Source organism: Nannospalax galili, unplaced genomic scaffold, assembly GCF_000622305.1.
Source record: "Nannospalax galili isolate Female #2095 unplaced genomic scaffold, S.galili_v1.0 scaffold399, whole genome shotgun sequence".
In the NCBI taxonomy this organism is placed as follows: domain Eukaryota; kingdom Metazoa; phylum Chordata; class Mammalia; order Rodentia; family Spalacidae; genus Nannospalax; species Nannospalax galili.
The window spans coordinates 2,275,590-2,298,254 of NW_008345053.1; the positions used below are offsets into that span (position 1 = coordinate 2,275,590).

A 22,665-nucleotide genomic window follows, 5' to 3' on the forward strand; every position below is an offset into this window, starting at 1 on the left:
CTTTCCCTCAGTATCTTTATACCACACATCACAAATAAGCAAAAACATGCAATGGCTAATGTTCATGGGCCTTGTCTACCATGGGACATCCCGGGGAACTTGTCATTTGCATGTCTGGCCTGCACACATGCCATGTTGTTACCTCTGTGAATGTACTTGAGTGGCATTCAGGGTGCTGGGAGGGTCTTTGTGTCCCTGCTGAGATGCTGAGCGAACTGTGTGTGACAGCAACTTGTCAAATGAAGTCAATTTTCCACTTGTGGCATCACATCAGTGCCTGAAAACTTCCTAAGGTATTTTAAAAGGGTATTTTGAATTTTTGATTTTCAGATTAGGGATGCTCAAGATGAATAGAAAAATTTCTTCTATATGTTTTTAATTTACTGACTACAACCACAAAGTCTGTAAGAAAGTGATAGTATGCTTAGAATTAAAAGATGTTATCTTTGTTGGGTGTGGTGGTACATGTCTTTAATGTCACCACTCAGGAGAGCAGAGGCAGGCAGATCTCTGTGAGCTCAAGGCCAGCCTGGTCTATGTAGCAAGTTCTGGGCCAGCCAGAGCTACATAGGGAGACTGTGCCTTACTAGTCATCTTTGTCTTGTGTACTTTTAATGGCCCTTCCTTAATCTGTGTAAGAGCAAAATAGAAGGAAACACACTATCCCTATTTCACCTATGTGGCCAGGAGTGCCAGAAGCCAAGTGAGTGAGTGAGTAAAGACATGCAGGATCAGGGTAGCAGGTGTACATACTGAGGATCACACACAGAACTAAGTTACTATGTGACACAGAGGTAAGCTTAAATTCACAGACCAGGTGAAGTCATTTTAACTGTGCCTGATCTCACTGATGCCAGTTAGACTCATATAAATAGGGAACACGCACTCCTAAGAGTCACAGGGGGTAAACACTGAAGAACAAGGCAAAGAATGTGACAGGGTGAGGGTCTGATTCCTCTGGGCGAAAGAGTCTTTTTAAAAACAAAAACTCACATTATCATCATGAAAAGGCCATTTTATCCAAGACTGAAATTAAGAACAATAGGACAGATTACAGAACATAGATTTGGAAAATTGAGGGAAAATATAATTTCCAGTTATTCCTACAACTTTTGATTATATGACTTTTGTTGATTCACTGATGCAGTCAACCTATTATACAACCATTTTTTCCCATGCATCATGTCATAGGAAGGAATCACTCCCATTTCAGTCCTAGCATGAGACAGCGCTGTGCACCTCAGAGCTCTAGGTTCAGATAGCCCATTCACTGCTAACGGCAGGAGTCACCAGCAGGTTTCTTCAACAACTTCTCAAGTCTGTTTCTGCTGACACTTCATAAACACATGGGCATGGCTGTGTACCAAAGGGATCCTATGTATAAAACCAGGCAGGTATTATTTTTCAATTTGTAGCTAAAGAAAACACACTCTGCCGTTGCTGCTGATGAAACCAGAAGGCCAGTTGCACTGCTATCTAAAATGTTCTCAGTTATATGATGGAGTGCTACTGTGGTGTGGTTTTTGCTTACTATGTTGCTTGGGAGCAGGTATTTACTGGCTTGACTGTCACATCACCAGAACTAGAACTCTGTTTGGCAAATAACAAATAGTGAAGTAAAAAAAAAAAATGATGAATGAATAAGAAGAAAGCCCAGAATTAGGGGCAAGCTGGAAAGCAGAGGCAAAAAAGGAATCAAACAGCAGACTGTGCAGTAGTTCTCCAGTGGCAGCTATACCCATCAAAGGAGGAGGCTCTGCCAGTGGTTCCCAAGTCAGAGAAGTACAGACGAAGCTCACTGATGGACAAGATGTGAGAATGAATGAAGAGGTGCTGGGAGAGACGGGAATAGCGTTCTTACTATTCTGAAGTTTTCTATCAGGTCTGTATTATTTTCTTATTTAACTGCTCTTGAAAATAGGACCTCTCTTGTTTCCGTTGTGTAACTAGTTATGAAAATTTTTCAGGGCATAGATGAAGGGCCAGTGACCAACTCCACTCTTCTACTGGTTTCCCAGATCTCTCAGGAGAACTGTGAAAGGATTTTGTAAAGATGAGCAAAACTCAGTCTGCCAAGCACTTCAGGATGGAATTGGGCCTGGTCCTAGGAGAGGTGAACAGACGGAGCCAGCAGAGACGTGTGCCATTCTGCTCTCTGCATGGTGGAGGGGAAGGAAAGGCACCATGAGGCAGAGGCAGTCCTTGGACACTGGGAAGGAAGATGGAATCATCTTTGGGGAAGAGCATAACAGGGTCCTCTATAAGAGGCTATTTTCCTTTACTTACTTAGTCACTGAAGAAAATTCTCCAAAACTTAAAAAAAAAATAAAATGAAATCATTTATAGACTAGATCACTTGGATTTTCAGTGGGAGCAATTCAGTCCCAAATTTATAGGCAGGGATTGATTTTTTTTTTTTAAAGAACTGTATGTCATTTCCTATCAGTTGAGTCAACCAAGTAAGAAATTCATGTTGTGAAACCCATACAAGGTAGCTGGGCTTATCACTTTATGATCACTCTACTTTTGCTCACTGAACATGGGATTTGGCCTGATAGTCTGCTTTTCGGAAGAATATGTGGTGCTGGGCCTTGTGGGAAATGATAATACACTAAAGACATACCTGTTACAGCATCTGCTTAGTCTTATTTTTCTTTTAGTATGCATGTGTTTGTGTGTGTGCACAGGTGTGGAAGTACATGTGGTAGAGTTCAGAGATTGATGTGGAGTGTCTTCCTCAATCATTCTGTATTTTTGAGACAGAGTCTCTCACTGAACCTGAAGTTCACCAATTTGCCTATGCTGGCTGCCCAATGAGTTCCAGAGGTCCTCTGTCTCTGTCTCCCAGTGCTGGGATTATGGGTATGTACTACTGTGTCCAGCCCCTCAAACATGGGTGCTGGTGACTGAACTCAGGTCCTCAAGCTTATATAACAAGCACTTTACCAACTGAGCCATCTCTCCAGCTCCATTATAATTTTCCATCACTTTTACATGGTTTCTTCTTTTCTACTGATATTAAAACCCACATATGTTATGATAGCAATTATTTCTAGCTCCTATAGTGCTTTGTGGTAGCTGTCTCAGGCACCCAGGAAACAGTCACTGGTACAAAACAACTATAGACTGGCATGCCTGGGGACAGTACTATAGAAACCATAGCTATGAGCATGAGTGATAAATTCCAAGAGGGCATACACTAGCTATTTCTAGAGCAGTAACATCAGGCATGGTATGCTTGTTGAGTACAAAAGGAATAAATGGAATTATTGAGGTTTATGAAATGTTCATAGTGAAAATAATTCAGGAATAGGCACTGATATTTTGACTCTCCAAATGATAAACCTTTTCCCTTTTGAACCATTATCTTAAATATTGCTGGGGAAAAAAAAAACAGGTTAGATGAGAATTTGTCAAAGAGGTCATTCAGCAAAATTCAGACAGGAATCCAGGTATGGTGATAACACCATAATCCTAGCATCTGTGAGGCTAGAGCAGGAGCAGTCCAAGTTCAAAGCCATCCTGAGCTACTGATTAAGAGTGTGTCTCAAGAAACCAAAACCAACAACAGCAACAACAACAAAATTAGCCAAGGTGACCTATCTTATTATTTACTTTCTTTTCTGCTCAGTTAGCACTACTTAAAACACATGGTAGGGAAAATGAAGACTGTCCTTTGAACCTGGACTATTTTGGGTGATGAACTTTTATAACATCCAAGACCTGTGATAAAAAATGTACTCTTCTGAACCATACTGCTTATGTTGGGCATCCATACATGACCTGTTAACAACGAAGAGATGTGGCAAGGATCCTGCCCGTGCCCACTGCCTCTCTGGTTCTGGGTTTTTCTACTAGATAGTTAAGAAACAACTGATGAGAACGTCAAGCTACAACACTGGCGACCATGGTACACTCAGATACAGAGGATGCCAAGGCTTAAACAGATGCACACTTAGTGTCTGCAAACAAAACCATGTTGTTCAAAGGCTAGGCTGGCTGGTGAACCAGATGCAATGACCATCTCCTGCAAACTCTCACCTCTGGTAAACATAACAGAGGTAATCACACTGTCTTGGAGTGAGCTAAATTCCTGTACAGAACAGAGTCTGGAAACTGTGAGGCTGCTTATTTCTGAAGGAACGTTATCATCTTTGACCAAATTCTTCAACGACCATTTTCAGTTGACTGATGATGCAATGGCTTCAATCTACTTGTGCTAACATGGTAGATATTCTGTCACGTTGAGCATGGTTCCTGGTTTTATGCTTTAGCCCCATAAACAACAGAGGTAATTTTCACAGGCCACAGAAGATACGTTCAGTAAATACACAAGGTTTCATTTGCTTATTCTGGGTGCCCAACTTTTAAACTTTCGTGTTTTTTGTTGTTTTTTATTGGGCTGGTCTCCTAGGCTGGCCTCAAATATGCTATGTAGTCAGTGTGACCTTCAACTTGCAAGCTCCTGCTACGCAGCCACTCCTGGTCTGTGCAGTGCCGGTGACTGAGCCCAGAGTTTTGTGCATGTTAGGCAAGCACTCTATAAACTGAGCTACATCCCCAGCCACTGAATTTTTTAATCATTTTAAAGAAATATATATATATATTGTGTGTGTGTATATATATATATATATATGATTTTAACAATTTTTAAGATTTTTTAGGGAAAAGATTAAAAACCCCACGCTTTTCCCTCTGCCCCAGAACTCTGGCATAATCTATACTACTTGCATCATCAGGAAGAGCAAATCTCTCAGGTCAGTTAACACATGTGGACCACACATTTGTGACTTTATAGGTGACCGTGGTGAGGTGCTATTTAACAGCACTGCAGGATCTTAAACCTGTATACACTAAAGAAAACTCAGCTATTACTGCATCCAATTCTCTCACTTTTTGGTAGAGTGAAGTGAGGCCCTGGGACATGTGCTTTACCTGGGGCTCAAACCTAGATTGCATCCTTAGCCTTTGCCAAACTTACTGATGCTCCAATCTTTTGGTTATTACTCTCAGGAGCACAAATCAGATACAGATTTAAAAACTGATCTTGGAATAGCATAATTATGATAAATCTGTCTGACTATACAACCCTAAGTGTGCTTTGTGCTCTAAGGCCAAACACAAATGTCAGAAGGTTATTCGGAGAGCTATTAAAGTATGATTCTAAAAAACAGAGAGCAGATTCCTGCTGATGACATCACATTTCATCATCCATTTAAAGGATATAATTTCATAATTTCTGATTTGACAAGATTAAAAGTGACTGATACTTCAAAAAATTTCAATTTCTCAGGCACACAAATCTAGTTAACAATACAACAAAACCTAAGAACACTTAAGGTTTTCTTATTTAAGCTAATTCTTTGTAATAAACTTCATTGTCAACTTGACTGGATGTGGAATCTCCAAGGAGATGCCTCTGGGGTGTCTGTGAGGGTGTTTCCAGAGAGGTATAACTGATGAGAGAAGACCCATTCGCTGAATGTGAGCAGCACCATCTAATGAGCTGAGTCCCAGAGGGAACAAAAACAGACAAAGCTAGCTGAGCATCAGATTCATCTCACTCAGCTTCCTGACCGCTGATGCGATGTGACCAGCTGTCTTATACTCTCACATTACGCCTTCTTTGCCATGGTGGGTGACCCTCAGTGTGTGAGCCAAAATAAATCCTTCCTACTGTAAATTGCTTTGTCAGATAATCTGTCACAGTAACAAGAAAAGGAATGAACATACTCTTCCAGCCAGTGTTTTTAGAAAGCCCTATTTTTAATTTAAAATTCTTTGACCATTTCATACATGTGTATAACACACTTTGGTCACTCTCACCCCATACCTTCCATCATCTCCTACTCCTCTTCCCAACAAGCCCCTCCTACTTTCCCAACCTCTTCTTCCCAACAAGCCCCTCCTACTTTCATGTTTTGTTTTGCTGTGCGGCGCACTGAGTCCCATTAGGGCTGGAAAGCTGCGTCATTTAGTGAAACAAAGCATAAGTCATGCTTTTGAACACTGAGTCTTCTCTGTCACCCACTTTCATGAAGGAGTACATGATATGGAATAAAACTCAGAGGCAGATCCGGAAAACAATGAAAATCAAGTTACATTTCAAAGACCTGCATGTTGCCAAAACTTCGTCATGTTAAGTGCTGATGATTGAGAGACTGGAGCGGAGACTGACAGGCAACTCCAAAGTAATGACGATGCTGCTCTGGTGAGCCTTCCTTGTATCTATTACTGTACTGGGCTTTACTCATCTTCTCACTTGGGTAGAATAAATTTTGCATATCGATAAGCACTTCCCCTCCCTTCACAGTGCTGTTCTGAAGCAGGCTAGAGCGATTTATGAACACTGAACAATGCTGCTTCTAGCAAAAGCACCTCAGGATAACCAATGCCCAGGCTGTGGGATATTTGGTCTTCACAGTTCTGAAAGCTCCTGAGGTACTACCATGTTGCTCAAAAGCTAAGAAAACCAGAGTTTCTTTAAGCGCATCATTCCATAGGGCAGAAAGTACAGATGGCACAGAAACTGCATACCCAGAGGAATGTGCTTGGCTGTAGTAATCCCTGTCATTCAACATTTACCCCATTCCAACCCACATTAAACCAGAGAGTAATACAAGCCAAAGGAAATCTCAGTAAACTGCAGCCAGAAGATCATGTCAGCCCCACAAACTCCTACACAGAGTTCTACCAACTTGGGAATGACAACAGAACTGAGAGAATGAGAAACGTCTTCCTAACTACCCAATTTAGACAATTCAAAAGAATCCATTCTTGCATGAGAGAGAAATAAGAAGGAAAAATTAGAGCCTGTTCTTAGGGCACATTAAGCATTAACTCTTTTAATTCCCCCTCTTTCAGGTGCTTAATCGGGACAGCTGTATTCTATAGAATGTCATTATAATGACATGACCCAGTACCTCCGAATGGCCACAGTGAGGGCCTCTGGTGAGCTGGCACAGGGACAGATGACCTCCTGTCGAAGGCCTTTACTCTGGAAGACATTGAGAAAGGCATCACAAGAAGAAATAGACCCTGGAGAGAAAGAGGGACAATGGTCAGACAAGTGTAGCCCTGTAACTGACAAAAGTATCCCATAATGTCAAATAGCTTTGAAGTTAGGATTAGGCATAAATGGAGTTAGGCAGCATGGAGAGATAATTCATTTAATACAATTTATTATGTATGTCACAATGAAAGATGTTCTCAATGCAACTTCTATACATTAAGACATTTCTGCTAACTGATAAATTTACTTTAATAACTTCTCTGAAACCTAGTCTGCCATTTTTGGTATGCAAGTTCCAGAAAACATCAATCTAAAAAAGAAACCTTTCTCCTGTTTGAACCTGCATGACTAGGAAACTTTTAAACACTTGGCTTTCACATACAGACTTGTTTTTGCAATATGTAGTTCTATAGTGGTATGTATTAAAAACAATTAAATTAGCTCTCAGTTTATCTAATTACTTTAGAAATGAAAGAATCATTTATAAAACTGAGTTATCTGTTTCTAAGCTCACTTTTATCCATCAGGCATCAAGAAAGCATACATTGCTTTGGTTTATACATATCACTGGGGCACAGTTTACAGATATGGCCAGAAAAAAAATCTTTCATTCAATTTACTTCTATTGTACATATGGCTCCTGACTTTACAGACTCTTATCATAAAAACTGGCTAGCTGGCTGCTTGTTTCACTTTATTAAAATATTTCTCAGGCATATAAAGAATGTTTTGTGAAAGTGTTAATTTACTTTTTCTGAGCATTTTTTTGGTTGCAGGATTTTATAACAAATCTTTATTTAAAATGGCAGATTAATTTACTGATCAATAAAATTACTGTATGCCATAAAATATTTCTTGAGCTCTCATTATATGCCAAAGAACTATACTTAGGGACTGATCCATTTAAGCCTAATAAATGAATACTAGTGTACAGTTGAGAAAGGATTCAAATGGGAAATTTCTCTTACAGAATCAGGATGTTTCTTTTGGCTCCAGGCCTGTGGTCTATAAACACTGTCCTTAATCTCTCTGCAATCTTGTCTTTATGAGTAACACTGCTTGGCTATTTTAAGATGGTTTCAATCAAGATACAGATTAGAAGAAACATCAAAGTACCAAGAATGACATGTGGAAAACAAGACGCTCTGAGGCTTGCCCATCTTTGAATCGACAATTGAGGCATCACTTACAGGGATTTGCTCCATCAGCCACTATTAACATGCGGAGGGACGACAGGTTGACATCTCTCTGATCTCTGTGGGCTACAAGTGCCCAGTGCATGTCTCTTGATTTCACACAAGCCACTTTTGCTATAAAGAAAAGCAGAAGTTATCATGTGTCACCATCAGACTATGTGTGTTGAAAAAGACAGGTAATTGTGCTTCATGGCGTATGGTGACTCATCTCCGCCACCAAAGCACCCTCAGGCCCAGGAAGACCAACCTTTGTACTGGCAGACCTTCTGGATCCAGGAAAGGGGGTTCACCTTCATCAGCGAGTATGGAATGCTGATGACATGCATCATATTCATGACACTCTGAAATCAACAAATGAACACAAGAGGTAAGCAAGGAGGTGGGGGCAGGAGGGGAGTGTGAGGGGATGGTTCTGTGGCAGGGAAAATGTCTAAACCAAGGCTCAGCAGGTAGAAGAAATAGTCATGAGTGTCTCATGGAGAAACTCAAGGTGACTAACACAGGAAGAGCTTTCAGAGGACAGGTGGATGGCTGATTCACGTGAAGCCCGATACCATCAGGGTGCACCCTAGTATAATCCTTTAAGACAAAGTAACTTCTCAGAGGTTAATTCATCCTCTCTGCTTCTCCTCAACTACTACTGATACAATCAAAGAATTTAATTCCAAACCCTTTTCTTGTTGAAACCTTACACTAAGAGGCACCAAAAGGGCATTTTTCAAAAGAAGGCACACAGAGCTGGAGAGATGGCTTGGTTGGTAGAGTGCCTGCCATGCAAGCATGAGGACCTAGGTTTGGATCCCCAACATCCATGTAAAACACTGGGCAGGTGCCACATGGCTGTAAGTCCAGCACTTGAAGTAGGGAAGCAGAGACAGGGAAACCTGAAGCTCATAGCATCAGCCTAGCCAAGTGGACAAACAGTTTCAGTGTGAGAACCTGTCTCAAAAAATAAAGATACCAGACATCTACCTTTGGCTTCCACATACACATGCTCAGATGTGTACATTCACCCACACACATCTACACTGACAAATACCATACCATATATACCATACCACAGACACAGAACAAAATAAACACAGCATGCTACATATGCCAAAGATAAAAAAGGATAGACAAATATCCAAGTATGAAAAAGTGCTTAGCCTGCCAATCAGGGAACTGGAAATCAAAAGTATACTGAGACAACCTATCACCTCAGCCAGAATGGCTATTATCAAAAAAGAAAGTAACAAAAGATGGTGAGGATGCAGAAAGGGGAAGTCTCAAATAGTATTGGCAGGAATGTACATTAACACAGCCATAGTGGAAAATGGTATGGACATCAGAAAAACAAACAACATAACTACTTTGACTATAAGGTATATTCACAGAGGAACTGAAATCAGCATGCTGAAGAGACACTTGCACTTAAAGTTCACTGTAGCACTATCTGTAACAAGATGTAGATTCAACCCAGGTGTTCATTGATGGATGAATGGATAAAGAAAATGTGATACACACACTGTTTAATATTATTCTGGCACCAGAATGGAACCCTGTCATTTGTTGTAACACAGATGGAACTGGGGGACATTATCTTGGTGAAATCAGTCAGTCATAGAAAGATAAGATACTGCATGGTATCATTTCTATTTGGAGACTAAAATGTTGATCTCCATAAAGTAGAAAATGTAGCAGTGTTAGTAGTAGCTGGAAAGGGGGTTAGGGATGGACGGAGAGAAGGTGGTAAATGTGTACAAGGTACAACTAGATGGGAGGAGTAACTTCTAATACTCCATACATAATCTTAGCCAGAAGAATATTCTACAGCACAGTAGCATAACTAAAGCTGACAAGAATGAACTAATTATTTCAAAACAGCCCCTAGAGAAAATTAAAATGTTTCTGACATAAAAATAATGCAGACAACAGTGATAGATATTCCACTCTACCCTGATCTTTATACATATGTACAGAAATGGCACACAGTACTACATAAAGGTGTAATTGCTCATTACAAACAAATATATAAAAACTCTTACTGAATATTCAATTTTATAGCCTTTCATATTCATTCGGGAAGCCTGAATCTTTTCAAAGTATAATATTTGTCTCCCCAAATTAACTTTGCTAATCATTAGACTGGAAGGCCTGCAACACTGGGGATGTGTCTGAATCATGCTTGAGTTTCCATCTAGCCAGTAGAGATAGAGACTTAAAACACAGTTCCTTCAAGTGGATGATTAAAACAGGCTATAAAAACAGTCAGGGAGTGGGGAGCTGGAGAGATGGCTCAGCTGTTATGATTACTTGCTGTTCTTGCAAAAGAACTGGATTTCGTTCCCAGCACCCACATAGTGTCTCACAACCATCTGTAACTCCAGTTCTGGGGGATCCAACATCCTTTTCTAGCCTCTGGTTGGCTAGGCACACATATGGTGCACTTATATACATGCAGGCAAAACATTCATATACATAAAATAAAAATAAATAAATCTTTAACAAAAACTGGTCAGTACATCCAAGCTGTGGTTAAGACTTAGAGCCTTATAGGCATCTTGGGTCTGCTGCAAAACCTCAAGAATACAGTCAAGCAACATCAAGTCAAATCCTTTCTAGCCTGTTGGTTTTTGTGCATGGAGGCAGAAAGACAGGGTACTGAGCACTGGGGGAGTCACTGCTTCAAAGGAGGAATCTCCAAATGAAAATGAAAGGACCAATACACCCCCACCAGGAATGAGGTCTGAGCAGAACCTGTGTTTTCCCAGCTTCTGGGGGCTTCCTCCCTCTTAGTGCTAGGAACAGGGAGTTTGGAGCACCCCTAGGCTGAGGTAAAGTGTGTGCTGTGATGTGGTCAATTGCCTAGCAGTAGGAGTCAACAAGAGAGACTCACCAATGGGTAACTACTGTGACAGGAGTCCAGAGCAACAGAAGTAAGGTGTTAGGTCAACAAGGGAGGTGAGTGAGCAGAATGGGCAACACTGACAGAGAACTGGAAAGCAAAGCCACAGGGCTAGCACCTAATCAGAACCATGGCACATCCTGCTACTGGTAATAACTAATAGGAACAATGTCTGCTCTTTACCATGTGGTGATGGAACTACACAAGTCAAGCATGTAAGCAGGCTACAGGCTTACTCACCATCAAGCAGCAGCATTCTCCAGTCAACCGTATCAGTCCACTTAACTCAATCAACAGAAGGCTCTTACCAGATGCTAAGGCAGGCCTGAAATCCCAGCTACTAGGGCGGCTAAGACAGGATGAGTCCAAGGTTAAGGCCAGCCTAGGGAACTTACTGAAACTGTCTCAAAAATTAACAAATTTTTTTTAACCTGGTGATGTAGCTCAGCGGTGGTGTTTGCTTTGCATGCATGAGGCCCTGTGTTCAAGTTCTAGAGCTGAAAAAAAGTTTCTTATGCACATGAACATGACACTCACTGGAGTCACAGCTACAGCAGGGAAAAAGACTTGAGCCCAGGTTCCTGGTTCTTTAATATGAGATGTGTTATTTTCCCTTCATACCAGCACATATCAGTGTGGCAGCATTTCAAACTGTTTTTCTGCATCTCAGCTTCTAAGAGTGCCCAGAGGTTAAAAATGAGCCTCAGTGGATTACAGAATCCAGACAGGGCTGGAGTCACAAACAGATCATGTGTAAGACACTTACATGTTCATGGCTCATACAAATTCTGGCTCACCAAGAACCAGCAACTCTAACATCTATATTTATATTCCCATCATTCATGTAAAAATCACTAGGTTTTCTACTTCAGAAAATAAACAGTGCTTAAGCATAAGCAATGACTAAAAATAAAAATGAGTAAAAAATCGCCCTGTATGAAACAGATGTAGAATTCTAAGCACATGCTTTTTTAAGTACCAAGAACACCTTAAAAACCTAATGTCGGGGCTGGAGAGATGGCTCAGCAGTTAAGAGCACTGACTGGTCTTGCAGAGGACCCGGGTTCAATTCCCAGCACCCACACAGCAGCTATGAATCATCCTTAACTCGAGTTCCAGGGGAATCCTAAGTCCTCTTCTGACCTCTGCAGCATCGCACGACAAGGGTGTACTCACATACATTCAGGTAATACGCTCATACACGTAAAATAAGAATAATAAATAAAATATTAAAAAAGACCCTAATGTTGCTTCTCTACTAAACTGCCCATTGTCAGCATGACCATCAGTTTTCAAATGGCACCAACAGTAACGCAAACATCTCTCCATAATGCGTACTGAATTTTCATCTCAAGCACAAGTCTATAAAATCCTTTCTCCCTTGTAAACAATGGACTAGCAGACCCCCTGACTCTTAAAGAAAAACAGTAAGAACATTCTAGCTAGAAGAGGAAAGTGATCCTGACACAGATAAGGCACTGGCAACATTAGCTGGAAATCCTCCAAGGCCAAAAGTAGGGATAAGGACCTTAAATAGGCTACTCTTATAGCCATAACCTTAACATACACATCCAAGGTTCAAGGAAGCAGCTGTTGAGATCAGTAGGCTTTACTGGCTGTTCTTGTAAGCTGGCCGAGCAGGTGACGTAAGACCCTAACACAGCAAGAGGTTTCATGTTTATAACACGGGAAGAAGGCGATTGCCAAAGCTGGGCACATTCTCTTAATTGACATTGTGAGGTAGGAGGGGGACTCACTTACTGTCAATATGCCGTGCCAGAGCCCCACATCCTTCTTGAAGTCTAGAACATTCACAATGGTTTCAGCTGTACAAGAGAAAGAATCAAGTTTTATTTGACATGGTAGAGCAGCACGGATGAAAATGCAAGGAAAACCCATCACCCCAGGGGGCCATTGTGGATCTTGGAAGAATATTTCACTCTGACTTCATAGAAATTCTACAACCATTAACCAGACCACTGGGAAGCGCTGGCCAGGCTGGAGAGTGTTTCCAGGAAGCAAGTAAACAGCAATAGCTACCCCTATTACCATTGAAAAACATCTCACCACATCAGATGTGCTAGGGTAGGCCTGTGATCCTAGCACTTGGGAGGCTGAGACAGGATGGTTACAACTTTGAGGCCAGGGTTACACAGTGAGACCTCCAAAACACTACCCAAACCCCAGAAATCCCAAATACCTCATTACCTTTCTGTTCCCTCTTCCCTGCCATTTTTCTTTCAGAGAGCTATCTTCACTTCTCTCCCATGTGTACCCCTAACAGGAAAGTAAGCCTTACATTGGAGGAGGCAGTTAGGCTTTGGCAAGGTACAGGCCTGTACTGTCCTGTCAGAAGTCTTCAAGGATGGCAGAGATGAGACAATAAAGGACATGAGAGATGTAGAGAAAGGGATGGAAGAATATCCAAGAAGTGTGGGGATGATGGCTCCAACAAACGGGAACGAGCAGGAAAGATGCTGTAGAAGCAGACAGTTGAGAACGACTACTTCCACGGATTGAGGGAATGAAGCTAGACCACTTGGCACTGATGATTTTAGACCTTCATTCACAGACACTTGTCAGTTAGCTTCCGTTGTCAACTTGACACACAGTCCTCAACTGAGGAATTCCCTCCATCAGATTGGCCTATGGGCATGTCTGTGGGGGCATTTTCTTGATTGCTGATTGATGGAGGAGGGCTCAGCCCACTGTAGGCAGTGCTGAAGCTGTTCCTATCAACCTGGGTGAACAGGAGTTTCAGTCCCATACACACAGGCTTCCTGGCCACTTCTCAGTGCTCCAGGTATTTACCAATGTCATGACTCATGACATCCTCAGTCCTTGCAATGTGCACAGAAGGCTTAGCATCCTATCTCCTGTTCTGTCAGGGACTACAATGTGGAGGTGAACCAAGTAGATGACCTTCTGAAACAAAGATGGTTAAAGAAAATATCCTAGATTCCCTTTTATTCAGGAATTCATAATTATAGAGAAATTTTATGTATGTATGGATTTATATTTGCTTCCAATACCAAAAGAATAGTAGCCCTTAATCAAAGCATGTAGGCCAGGGACACAGGTCACTATGTTTTGACAAAGAGGATGGGTGAGGATTAGGGGCCATGTGTCTCCAAGTATGAAAAGATCCATGGACCAAACAGTAGCAGAATGTGTCTGGGAGACAAATTGTTCTTTAAAAGGGCAAGGATGGGGAGATTATGTGAACAGTAGGAAAAAAATCTCACTTAGAAGTAGAGATTGGGACCACTGCTGGCTTTGTTCCTAGAAAGCTGTGTCAGTGTAGAGATGCCTGCTGTGACCATGCCTGTACAGGCAGCTGAGGTGACAAGCCAGAGGCTCTTGGAGGAACTGCTTCAGTCTTTTCTTCTCTGCAACCACTCAAAGCTGTTACCATGGTCATGCCTACTCACCCCACTTCTTTGCCTCATATAATCATATCTAACTCAGAAGAAACACACCGGCGAAAGAACTGTCCTCCATTGCATAAGCCCGGGGTGCTTAGAAAATTCATTCTCAGAACGTCTCAAAAATAGTGAGGAGTGGGCTAAAACAAAGAACTTAAAAAAAAAAGCTTCTAAAGATACATAGTCATATGTGGGCAGGGATGAACATTGGTGGTGCTAACAGTGAGATGAATTATGCATCTCCAAATCCACATGGTGAAACTCTACCCTTCTTATGAGACCAGGCCTTCAAGGAAGCAGTGGATATTAAATAAGGACATAGGGCGGAGCTCTAACTGGCATTCTTATAAGAAGACCAGAAAACTCTCGTGCAGGTACACACATAGAAAAGGCCACATGAGGACACAGCAAGAAGGTACCATCTAGAAGGCTGGCAGAAGGACTTTGCCAACACCTCCTCTGACCAGCATTATGATCTCAGATTTTCAGCTACAGCCCCATGCCTATGGTCTATGTCAGTCCAAGCTGATACACTAGCTCTACCATTGAATAAATTCACAATCAATGAATGGATGGAGTTGGGTACAAAGGAATGCTACTTTGATGAGTACCAACAGGAACTACACATGCTGGCCTGTCCTCAGGCATCCCTGGTCAGTGGGACATCTCCAGGACCCTAGATCCAAGGGAGTCTTGAGGGCATCCACACCTTCTGTATAGCCGCAGGCCTGTGTGAGAGCCTGGCAGTGTGTCAGGAGTGCAATTCTTGTCACGGTCACCCCAAGGACGCTTCCATCTTTACACGTCTTATACTGAAACGAGACAGAAAGCATAGAAAAAGCATTCCTCACTTGACAGCTTATCTAGTTATTTGAGACACTGTAAGTGTCTCAGTGTTGGATCTGGTGTGATGATTATAGATGCACCTGTGTTCCCAGTGCACACATCCAGACCCCGTGGAAGGATGGCATCTAGCTTACCTCAATATAAGCTGTATCGTTGTTCGCATCTTTGATGTGTGGAAACCAATCTCGAGGAGGTTTAGAGAGGTGTTTTGACTCTGTGACAAACCACAGCAGCTTTGGCCAACCTTAGAAATAAACCATAAATTCCTTTTAAGTAAAGAGAACCTAGAAAAGGGAGCTGTAGAATTTTTTTCTCTCAGTTCACATGGCATACTTTCAAATAATACTTCATCCTAGATGGAATCTGTGGGGTTCCCATACGTCATCAAATTAAAGACAACATCAGCAGAAGAGTACCCAAGACACTCCCTGCCACATCATGTCACCCCACAGGTTATGAGCTGCATATGTTGTCACAAACGTTGACACATGAGAAAAGCCATGTCCTGGAACTGACAGGGCATTATTCCACAAAAGAAGAGCCAGACTGAATGAAAGAGGTGAGGGGGAAGCGAGCTCTCAGGAGCTCTGTGGCATACCTTTGAATTGTGGAATCTCTCCTGTTGGGCTTTTTGGAAGTCCTTTGTGACAGGCATCACTAGTCAGGGCAACGGTAACTCCACAGCTTCCAAGCAAGAAACCTATCTGCTGGCTCCCTGCATCCTGAGAGGTGACCAAGGGGACAGTTCAGACTCCAAGACAAAGCTCTATTCTGGCAAATACACTGTCTCACCAGGTTTCTCTCTGAATATGGCATTCACTGATTTAGCTAGGTCAGCTGGCCAGCAAGCCTGAGATCTTCTTGCCTCTGCCTCCCCTGCACTGGGATTAAAGATATGTGCTACCGTTCCCACCATTTACTTGGAACTGAACTTGCATAGCCAGCACTTTAATGACTGAGCTAGCTCCCCAGTCCTCTTGTTTCTTTCTGAATAGTAACTACTATTCATTCAGGGTATGTGACTAGGAGTTTAGAGAACTGAGATCAAACCTCAAGTGTAACACTTGCAAACTGTATGACTTTGAGTTGGCTAGTTACATTGTGTGAACTCAGTGTCTTCCTCTGTAAAACGAGGTTTTATTAAAAAGTCATCCAGGCTTGCTTTCAAAGATGAAAAAGCAGAGTCTATGCCAACTGCTCATCGAAACACTCGTATTTTCTTCCCATTATATAACACTATGATCCTAATGTTTCATTATTGTGGAGAAGAGAATGGTCAATGAAAATATTTTATATCTATCACACAAACATCTAGCACCTGATTTTCACATGCTCAGAGACTAAAGTTGAAGATGTCATACATGGTGGGATGCGCCAGGCAGAACCATCTTCACCCAGAGGAGTGATGACTCAGCCCACCTTTTCCCACCTTGAGTACCACACGTCTCAATGGAGTAACCAACACATACTAAAATGGACTATGGATATAGGGCAATAACTGTCGAAACAGACAGTCCAGAAAGTCACCAACTTGCCAGCACTAAATGTCACCTTTCAGCAGACACCACAGATGGGGTTGTCCCTCATTACAGCAGCCATAGGAGCTGCCACTCTGTGTGAGCTTTATTGCCTCTATTCTCAGCTTGCCTCTCAGGAAGACAGAAGAACAGCCCAGTCACCTCAGCTCAACTTCTCTCCCACCAGCCTGGCTGCTGTGCAGTTGACTTAGAAAGTAAACTCAAAGCCTCAGGGTAACCAACACTTCTGGAACTAAACACAAGTGTAGAGAAGGAGTCCTGGCTGGACCCCCATGCTGCCCCGCATGAACACTCAACTTGAGCCCATGAACAGGCCCAGGAAACCAATGAGCAGAGTGCTTTCACCTGGGTAAGTTAATCAGCACTAACACCTCAATGCTGTTGCTTGGTATGTGTTTTGCTTAAAATCTAAAGTCCCCTTAAAGGAATTTTCATACAGTACCAGCCAACAAGCTAATTGCATAACTGACACAGCCCTGCAACGGAAGAGGTGGTTTAGACCTCAGTAGATGGAGGTCATTCCTGATTTCTGAGACATTTTTGTGGGGCTTTTTCCTGTTGCAACACTTTTTCAAGTGAAGTCACGATCAGGTACTGCACTGTGTATTTGATTATCACCTTAGCAAGCACTGCTGCAGAGATGAGGCAGTCAGGCAGATGAGGTAGGTTTTTAGCAGCAGGAAGCCAGCCCTTTCCTAAGCTTCTGAATGCCCTGCTGAGTCAGGCACACACCACAGCTGTCTCCCAGTGGGGAATGATTGGGGTCAGAGTTTCCCACAGCCATAAGCAGCATCCACACAGACATTGACTACAGAGTGTGACACTCTGACCTTGGGTCTAAAGCCAAGAATCCACTCTCCCCTGCACTTGATCTTAATGTGCATATGTGATTTAATCCCCCACAAGCAATAAACTTATGTACATAAATAGGCCCCTAAGAGCTGGGAATCTAGTTCAGTTGGCAGAGCACTTGCCTGGCAGTGTATGAAGCCCTGGATTCAATCTGTAGTGCTAGGGAGCATGGGGAAGGAGGAGAGGTGGGTGAAGGGAAAGAGAAGTGGTGAGGAGGAGGAAGAGATCCCTACAGTACAAGAGACTGGAAGCCACATGGTGGAAGGACTAAGAAGCTAAGGCTGCAGTCAGCACAAAGCACAGTCCCCAAATGTTCCTCCTATTCTACAAAGTCCCTCTCCAGAGTTCATCAGATTTCAGCTTCAGAGGACCTCCTTGCCAGGCCACTGACAGCCCCTCAAGGCAGCACTGAAAACACAGGCTAGAGCCAGCCTCACTTACAGCCAGCCTTCTACATCCAACACCCAATAAAGACAGTGAGATGAGGTGATGAACTCCAAGCAGGCTACATCAAACCAAAAGGCAAGCACAGAACTTCTTGGCCTCATAGGCTCTGCTCATGACCCAAAGACAGGATGCTTGGCTCCATGCTCCATGCAGCGGCAATGGTTGCTCACAGTCCACAAGATCTCTGGAGAGGTAGCTGCCTCCATCTGGCTGGATGGGAGGCCAAGGCAGGGAATCAGCCACCATATCTCAGGATGTGAAGCAAGATGAATCCTCCTAGGCACACTCTACATCTGTCAAATGTTTTTTTCCCTAAAAGCAAGCATGGCTCTAGCAGGCAGCTTCTTTCTCAGATAGGAACAGACACGTAGACACACTCAGAGGTGGGGCATGCTTGTGCTGGGACTACCTCCCCAGCAACACTGCACCAGCAAGGGCAGGAGATGCTAACACCCTCTATCATGAACTTTGTTTATAACTCTTTTTTCCCCTCTGTTGAAGAAACATAAACAGGAACTTGAGCTTAAATCTTTCACTCAACTTTGAAAATTCTCTAATGCAGAAAGGGCTGACTGATTATGTATCACTGTCTAGAAAGTCCTTCCTTATGTGTGGCCTCTTTGGCAGTAACTCTTCACATCATCACATCAGACAGATCAGTATGGCTATGTCCCTAGACCACTGTCCACCCCATTCTTGGACAAGTGTTGACCAGAAAACTCTGATACACCACAAGAGGATCCCCTTTCTTCCATGAAGCCATTTCAGACTCAAAGCCTTCAAATGACTAGTAAAGACATCTCATTCCTTATCTACTCAAACTGCTGACTTAATGGTCTGTTAGCTCTCAGGAGATGGTATAAGAGAAAAATGGGAAGGTGTAAAGAAGAAACCAATCTCAACTGTTTTACTCTGCATAGTCAACACAAAACACGTTGCACATGGTTAAGTTCAAAGACAATTATGGTATGGAGCAAGAGACTGCCAAAAGAAATTTTTCTTTTCACTAAGAGGGATCAATTAATGATCTTTCTGTAAACCAATTTTAACTGTATTTATAATAGAAAATTTCAAGCACAAAGATAGAAAAGAAAAAGAAATCTTCCATGTGCCCCATCCACCATCAATAATTATCAATATTTGGCCAAGCTCTTCAATTATCCATACCTGCACACAACTGCATGCCCAAACATAATATATCACACAAGGAGCCTAGCACTTGCATATACACAAAAGAGTACACACACATGCCCAGTACATACGTGTATGCACACACTTACATAGAACACTTGCACATGTCCTAGAACATATGAATGCGAATCTCAGATGTCTGCCATAATATAAACAAAGACACTTCCGGGACCTCCTTTCTGGAGCCCCTTCCTCACCTGGGACGCCATTGTCTCCTCACTGCCCTCAGCAGTTGCACTTCTCACTTCCACTCCTCCAATCTCAAAATGCCACCCTGACTGTTCTCATAAACTGGTAAAGCCACAGTGAGACTCTGACATCACTCCTTCCAGAGGTTTGATTTGAAAAGGTATTTAGAAACATTCATTTATTGCACTCCCCCCAACCCCTTAAACAGGGTCCACACTGTGGGCCCACACTGGTCTCAAATTTGAAGGCAATGCTTCTGTTTAGTGCTGGTATTACAGTGGAGAGCCATCATGCCCAGCTTTTGAAACCTGTATGAACACTCACAAATATGATTAGAATTAGGAGCAGGGCAGACATCCCCAGTGACAGACACAAGGGCTCAGGTAGCAACAGCTCCCTGTGGCTGTTTTGTAGCTACTCGAGTTGCAGCGGAAAATGAGTCACTAGACCAGATCCTGGCAGTCTTAGTTTCCTACAGCCTAGTGGGCCTGTTCTGTCCTGCTATCCCTGGATGACAGGCACACAGTTGGATGCTTCATCCTGGAAGCCTGACTGGGTCTCTTCAGTTGCTATCACTTTGTACCCAGACTATCACACCTGTGGCATAGCCTTTGGTCTTTGGGTACATCCATCCCAGCCTAACTCTGCAGGTTACCAAACCCTGACAGTCAGAAATAAGGACAGGCCCAGGAGATGGTTATAGTCATTTTCCAGATGTATAGTAACAACTCAAATCCCAATAACAAGGGTGTAGGCTGACCTCTTGTCCCCTCCTTGCTCTAACCAAACTACCATAAGGCCACTGATTTCCCTTGGTATAATTTCCCTCTCATTCCCAGGATTCAATAAGAAATGAAAAGCACATGGGAACTAAGTTAGTTAGGCATTAAGCACTCTTTAGGATTTAGAATAAGGAGCATTCAATAGGGCCTGTGAGGCAACTGTAGTGGCTACTGAGCAGGGAGATGGAAGGAGGATTTGTGTTTCAGTTTCTCACCTATACTTATACACTGATGGTCCCACTTAGAATAGTACCTGAACAAGAGCTTCAGTTCAAAAGAAGCTCAAGCTTCACAAAGACCAATGGCTGCCACGTTCTATAGGCACAGTCATTCAAAGACAACTTAGAACTCGTAACAGGTGCTTGAAAGCAAGCTCAGTTAGGGAAATGCAATCTGAAAGAATAGTAAGGCTACTCACATCTTTTGGACTGGCTTTTATCAAACAGGAGAACACTAACAGGTGATGGCAAGAATGTGGAGAAACGTGAACCCTTGCACACTGTTGGTGATGCTGAAAAGCACTAGTAATTCTGGGAAATGGGATAGAGATGTACCAAAAAACTAAAACTGGAGATGTTGAAGCCCTGCATTAGAGATCAGCAAGTCATCTTAGATTGCGGAGCAGTGTGTAAGTATTGGCATCTTATGGTGAGTTTCATGCTAAAGATAATAGCAAATTTAGTCATTTTAATTACAGAATAAGCTCTGATCAATCGCAAGTAAACCTGGGATTTTATACCATAGAGACTGAACCCAAACAAGAAACATCATCCACAATCAAAACAAGGTAAAGAGCTATCATGTTCCTGGCTTTCTAGTGCAGTGATACTGAGGAATGAGATGATACTTCAGAGACTGAGATAAGACAGCTCCACACTGTGCTAACAAATACAGTTATGCTCCAACCTTTGGGAAGTCAAACACCTAGCAGGGGAGTCATGCTGTGTGTGTGAATAACTGTTCCCCTAATGGAGAAAGCTGGTGAAAACCTGTTCTGTACCTCAGAAATGGTGAGAACATGTCACCACGCTCTGAGCCACATCCAGTAGAGATAAAAAGCCATTTATAAAACTGCCATCTGCACATTTGCACCCAGCACACTCAACTGCCATTGAGCCTGTTGTTTCCTTCAAATGGGCTTAATGAATGATGAATTCTCTTTACCTTTCTTGTAAGTGGCACTTCGATGGGAACAGGAACAACTTCAGCCAGCAGGCAACCGTAGAAGGCCACCATGAATGCAGCAGGGTCATTGTTGGGGAACACCAGCGCTACCTGGAGGCACGGGCCAGACACAGAGAGGAATTGCAACATAATACATGCAGCATGAATACATCTGTTTTTCTAAGACCCAAAAGCAGAATTTATCCTTCCAAAGACTGGAGGATGAAAATGAAAGAGCTGGCATGGTGGAATAGGCCTTCAATACCAGTATTTAGAAGTGGAGGCAGGAGGATGTATTAAATTTGTAAATGTGAGTGTATTAAATTTGCTCATGATAGCCATTTGGCAATACAGGATAGTTGGCAGACACAAAATTAAGTTCTAGAATACATGATGACTTCTCTCCTTTATGGCTAGAAAATCAGCTATATAAGAAAATCATAGAAGGAACAAGAAGATGTATTAGTTCACTATCGAGTCCAGCCTTGGCAGACAAAAGAAAAATGAGGAGGAACCCAATAGAGGGATGTTTTTGGAAACTCTCATCAAGAAACCCCAATGGACTCTGATGTAAACATTTGAAATTTCCCCTGTTCTGACTTTTTTTCTGGTTTCCTGTCTAGAACTTGTAATGCTAACTACTCTTGCCTTTACTTCTCCTTCACATCTCCCAGGTACTAGTCAAGGATTTTCTTTTCTCCCTACAGATAAGAGTTATACAATTTGGGAGTCTTTTAGATAGACCCACTGAAGGGGTACCCCAATTGCCTCACCCTGCATTTCTGTTCAGCATGGAAGAAACCAGAGCTGTCTGTGTCCCGACTCCCTATTGGCAATTTGGGTAACCCCTTCAGAGGATGGTGTGATAAGAATAGGAGGTAGGAATTGCCTAGGCAATTAGGGTAAAAAGACCCCAAAGTGAAGTAGCCAGTCTCTTGTCTAAAAGTCAAAATGTCTTTGGGCCACTTAGCATGTTCCAAAGGCCAAAAATGACAAAAATATTTGGGAGCTCTTATCTAATCCCTAAAAGGATTTTAGGGTTTCCTCTTCGGGGGGGGGGTGTTAGACTAGCAAAAAGCCCCAGTTTCGAAAGAAAGAAAGAAAGAAAGAAAGAAAGAAAGAAAGAAAGAAAGAAA

At 42.5% G+C, this 22,665-nt stretch overlaps 1 protein-coding gene across 5 annotated transcripts in view; it reads right to left on the minus strand.

Annotated features, from left to right (window-relative positions):
* Dip2c (disco interacting protein 2 homolog C) overlaps window positions 1-22,665 on the minus strand; it is a gene marked incomplete in the record, with an annotated part of 458,386 nt that overhangs the window by 108,576 nt on the left and 327,145 nt on the right. For all 5 annotated transcript variants that reach the window (XM_029567488.1, XM_017800185.2, XM_029567487.1 and 2 more), the window contains 8 exon segments: window positions 6,924-7,038; window positions 8,203-8,322; window positions 8,456-8,549; window positions 12,857-12,921; window positions 15,230-15,332; window positions 15,501-15,610; window positions 15,965-16,088; window positions 21,530-21,640. In XM_029567488.1, the coding sequence (XP_029423348.1) occupies window positions 6,924-7,038; window positions 8,203-8,322; window positions 8,456-8,549; window positions 12,857-12,921; window positions 15,230-15,332; window positions 15,501-15,610; window positions 15,965-16,088; window positions 21,530-21,640 (842 nt within the window).